General features: G+C 46.3%; 1 protein-coding gene across 2 annotated transcripts in view; it reads left to right on the plus strand.

Moving 5' to 3' along the window:
* The window catches only part of zgc:114119 (uncharacterized protein LOC619273 homolog), a 30,104-nt gene extending 27,629 nt beyond the window's left edge, over positions 1–2,475 (plus strand). Inside the window, exons 4-6 of one of the 2 annotated variants that reach the window (XM_042011560.1) lie at positions 691–849; positions 918–1,007; positions 1,945–2,471. In XM_042011560.1, coding sequence (XP_041867494.1) covers positions 691–849; positions 918–1,007; positions 1,945–2,040 — 345 coding nt within the window. In that variant the 3' untranslated portion in view covers positions 2,041–2,471. Of the gene's footprint in view, positions 1–690; positions 850–917; positions 1,008–1,944 lie in introns of both variants that reach the window. The other variant, XM_042011562.1, reaches the window with a different exon arrangement.
* The last annotated feature ends 2,224 nt before the right edge of the window (positions 2,476–4,699 follow it).

Below are 4,699 nucleotides of genomic sequence, written 5' to 3' on the forward strand. Positions count from 1 at the left end.
AAAATTTTTAGATTCCGCTGCGAACCTTCAAAACCTCTGAAAATCCTCTGTGGCGTAGACGGTCAGGAGAGCTTTGACCTCCTCGTCAGTCCATTTATCGCATCCGCAGATGCAACCGTGTTTCTAAAACATGGCGGGGACACAAGAGGCGGAAATCTGGCAAGGCGTCGCTACCAGTCACGTCATCAGGTTCCTATAGAACCTGGAAAAGACCCTGCCTCGGAGTAGGAGCTAAAATGGTTCTAGGAACTGAGGGTTCCTATATGTCCGAATATGCGGAAAAACTGCCTGGTTCCGGAAAAGGTTATAGGAACTACAACAGGTTCCTACAGTCGGAAAGGGGCTAAAGACCATGCTCAGCCAGTCGGAGGACTCAAACCTGTGTCCTACACTAGGCCCCCACTCCCAGTCTTGGTTAATAACCTAATTTAAAATAATTAAAAAACATGATAAAAAGACGGGAATAAAATAAATTAATAACAAATAATAAAAATAAAAGCAGATGCAGAAAATAAAGGAGATAAAAAGTAACACGCTCAGGAAGGTTTTTAATTTCGCAGCGATCAGTTTAGAAATTGATTTATTCCGTCCATCCATTTTCTTATACCCATTACTGGAAAATCATCTCTGGTCCTCCTGGTTCTGGTCCTGTTAAGGTTCTGGTCTCTGACTCTTGTCTTGTGTCTCTAGCTTCCGAACGGTGTGACCCAAAGCCATGCCATGTACCAGGACCGCTTCGGGAAGCTCCAGGAACACCTCCGTCAGCTGGCCCTGCTGTTCCGGAAACTCCGGCTGCTGTACGAGCGTTGCGTGGAGATGACCTCTGACCTGCAGGAGGGACCCACCGAGGTAGGTCAGGGTCCATCAGAACCAGGACTGACTGTCGGTCCGTCTTAACCTGTTTCATCTGTTTCCAGCTGGTTCCATATGTGGGAGAGGATCCGGGTTCCATCCGGGTGGAGTCCTGTAGCCCTGCTGTCAGCCAGGAGAGGCAGGAAGTTCTGGAGGTGTGTTTCACTTCTGTATAGACCCGGAACATTCGATCCATTTCAGAATCAATGCTGCCGGTTTCAGGAGGAATGTTTAGATTCAAAATCTTCAGTCTTGAAATTCCCAGAAATGGAATTTATCTTTTCAGAATTTTTCAGAACAGCAGAGACAAGTTCTGGTACTTTTCATAGTTCCCAGGTTGTCCTGGAAAAGTCAGGAAAATCGTGCAGATTGGGAAAACTCCCAAGATTAAAGTCTTTTTCTGTGATGAAAATGGAAACATTCCCATTCAGTCATTTCGATGGTAGAAATTCATCCTAGGCTTTCTGTGAGTATCAGAGACTGGGAAGACTGGGAATTATTTCCAAGTCAGGGTTTTCCATGCTGATGGACTCCTGAAAGACTGAAGCCTAAGCCTTAGGCTACAGAGCCTAAGGTGTCCAAACTTATGCACAATGGGTGTGTGCGTTCCGTTCTTCCCGTCGATCCAAGGGAATGCTTATGTCCTGGTCTTCCTGTTGGTCCGAGGGAACGCTTGGGTCCCGGTTTTCCTGTCAGTCCGTGGGAACGCTTGGGCCCCGGTTTTCCTGTCAGTCCGTGGGAACGCTTGGGCCCCTGTCTTCTTGGCTGTCCGTGGGAACGCTTGGGCCCCGATCTTCCTGTCTGTCCGTGGGAATGCTTGGGTCCCGGTTTTCCTCGTCAGTCCGAGGGAACGCTTGCTTCCTGGTCTTTCCCGTTGGTCCGTGGGAACGCTCACATCCCGGTCTTCCCTGCAGGTTTCTGATGTTTCCTGCTCCAACACATCTGACTGGAATTAGTGGGTCTTTGTGAGGAAGTTGCCCACAAACTGTTGGATCTGTCTGATTTGACCAGATGTGTCGAAGCAGGAAACGGTGAAATCCTGGGGTATAGTGGACTCTGCTGGTCTGACTGACTCTCTGCTGTTCCTGACAGAAGGTCCGTCAGAAGAACCAGGAGATGAAGGCGGTCATGGATCAGATGAGGAACCTGCTGTGGGACATCAACGCCATGCTGACTCTTAGGAAGTGATGTAGCGAGGAGACACTCTGCAGCGAGGAGGAGGAGGACTCAGAACCTTCAGTTCTTCATCACTGACTCAGATCTCCGACTCTTCTGATGTTTATTGATGAGACAATTAGAGAAAGAAGACATGTTCCTCAGTTCTGATCCTGTTTCTGTACATAATGAGTCCATCACGATGATGATGGTGGTCACACAGGTGAGTCTCTACAGGTAGCTTCAGGAACTGACTGCACGCTGTTTAGAACAACAGTAAAACCCTGAGAAGGAAGAGCTGTGTGCAGGTGCTTCATGTGTTTCCTTTGAGCTCATTGAGTTTATTTTTGTAAAATTTTTATAAAACTTGGATTTTCTGCACTGCTTTTCTTTAGTTTGAAATAAAGTTTAAAAAAAAAAAAAATCACGGTTCTGATGAATTGGTGGGCGATCAAAATGATCAATAAATGTGTTGGACGATATCGTTATCTGTGTATTGTCAGAGGTGACCGAGTCTTTTCTGTAGTTGTAGCTGGAGGCGACCAAGTCATTATTGTAGTTGTAGCTGGAGGTGACCGAGTCTTTTTGTAGTTGTAGCTGGAGGTGACTGAGACTTTTTTGTAGTTGTAGCTGGAGGTGACTGAGACTTTTTTGTAGTTGTAGCTGGAGGTGACCGAGTCATTATTGTAGTTGTAGCTGGAGGTGACCAAGTCATTATTGTAGTTGTAGCTGGAGGTGACCGGGACTTTTTTGTAGTTGTAGCTGGAGGTGACTGAGACTTTTTTGTAGTTGTAGCTGGAGGTGACCAAGTCATTATTGTAGTTGTAGCTGGAGGTGACCGAGTCTTTTTGTAGTTGTAGCTGGAGGTGACCAAGTCATTATTGTAGTTGTAGCTGGAGGTGACCGAGTCTTTTTGTAGTTGTAGCTGGAGGTGACCAAGTCATTATTGTAGTTGTAGCTGGAGGTGACCGAGTCTTTTTGTAGTTGTAGCTGGAGGTGACCAAGTCATTATTGTAGTTGTAGCTGGAGGTGACCGAGTCTTTTTGTAGTTGTAGCTGGAGGTGACCAAGTCATTATTGTAGTTGTAGCTGGAGGTGACCGAGTCTTTTCTGTAGTTGTAGATGGAGGTGACCGAGTCTTTTTGTAGTTGTAGCTGGAGGTGACTGAGACTTTTTTGTAGTTGTAGCTGGAGGTGACTGAGACTTTTTTGTAGTTGTAGCTGGAGGTGACCAAGTCATTATTGTAGTTGTAGCTGGAGGTGACTGAGAACTTTTTTGTAGTTGTAGCTGGAGGTGACCGAGTCTTTTCTGTAGTTGTAGCTGGAGGTGACCGAGCCTTTTCTGTAGTTGTAGATGGAGGTGACCGAGTCTTTTCTGTAGTTGTAGCTGGAGGTGACCGAGCCTTTTCTGTAGTTGTAGCTGGAGGTGACCGAGCCTTTTCTGTAGTTGTAGATGGAGGTGACCGAGCCTTTTCTGTAGTTGTAGATGGAGGTGACCGAGCCTTTTCTGTAGTTGTAGCTGGAGGTGACCGAGCCTTTTCTGTAGTTGTAGCTGGAGGTGACCGAGCCTTTTCTGTAGTTGTAGATGGAGGTGACCGAGCCTTTTCTGTAGTTGTAGCTGGAGGTGACCGAGTCTTTTCTGTAGTTGTAGCTGGAGGTGACCGAGCCTTTTCTGTAGTTGTAGCTGGAGGTGACCGAGCCTTTTCTGTAGTTGTAGATGGAGGTGACCAAGTCTTTTTTGTAGTTGTAGCTGGAGGTGACCGAGTCTTTTTTGTAGTTGTAGCTGGAGGTGACCGAGCCTTCTTTGTAGTTGTAGCTGGAGGTGACCGAGTCTTTTTTGTAGTTGTAGCTGGAGGTGACCGAGACTTTTTTGTAGTTGTAGCTGGAGGTGACCGAGCCTTTTTTGTAGTTGTAGCTGGAGGTGACCGAGACTTTTTTGTAGTTGTAGCTGGAGGTGACCGAGACTTTTTTGTAGTTGTAGCTGGAGGTGACCGAGACTTTTTTGTAGTTGTAGCTGGAGGTGACCGAGACTTTTTTGTAGTTGTAGCTGGAGGTGACTGAGACTTTTCAGTAGCTGGACCCAGACTGTGGAACCAGTTTCCTCCACGTATTCAGGAGGCCTTTTCACCTGCCTTTTTTTAATCATTGCCTTTTTCTTTTTTTCTTTTGCTTTTATTCTGTTGAAGGTCTTTGGTCAACTGTGTTGTTTTAAAAGTGAAGTTAGAAGTTAGAGATCATAGCGATGGGCGGTTAATGGAATTTTAATCTTAATTAAAGCTGCAAGCAGGGATGAAGGCCCTCGCACCTCTGGCGCCACTCCGGCCTATTGCACCGCCACATCAGCCGGTAACCTCCCTGCTACAGCTCCATTGATCTCGCTCCCGCAGCCGTATGCCCATTCTTCCAGAGGTTGTCTGCATAACGGGGTGATTTTCCTCATGAGAGGATCAAATTGCACCTCAGTCTGACCAGTAATGACTAACAAAGCATTAATGACCATGTTTCTTACCAACTGCTGAATTCTCATTAACCGGAGCATGATTTTATACAGAGGAAAATTCCACGTGGCCACTAGGTGGTGCTATACTCGTTTTTCATGTAGAACCATGTTCAGGTTGGAACTCTAATGAAAACAGGAAAATATTAGCTCAATTGGTCAACTGACAGCAGGGTTAGAGCCACTTCCTGTTTCAT

Source organism: Melanotaenia boesemani, chromosome 17 (assembly GCF_017639745.1).
Source record: "Melanotaenia boesemani isolate fMelBoe1 chromosome 17, fMelBoe1.pri, whole genome shotgun sequence".
In the NCBI taxonomy this organism is placed as follows: domain Eukaryota; kingdom Metazoa; phylum Chordata; class Actinopteri; order Atheriniformes; family Melanotaeniidae; genus Melanotaenia; species Melanotaenia boesemani.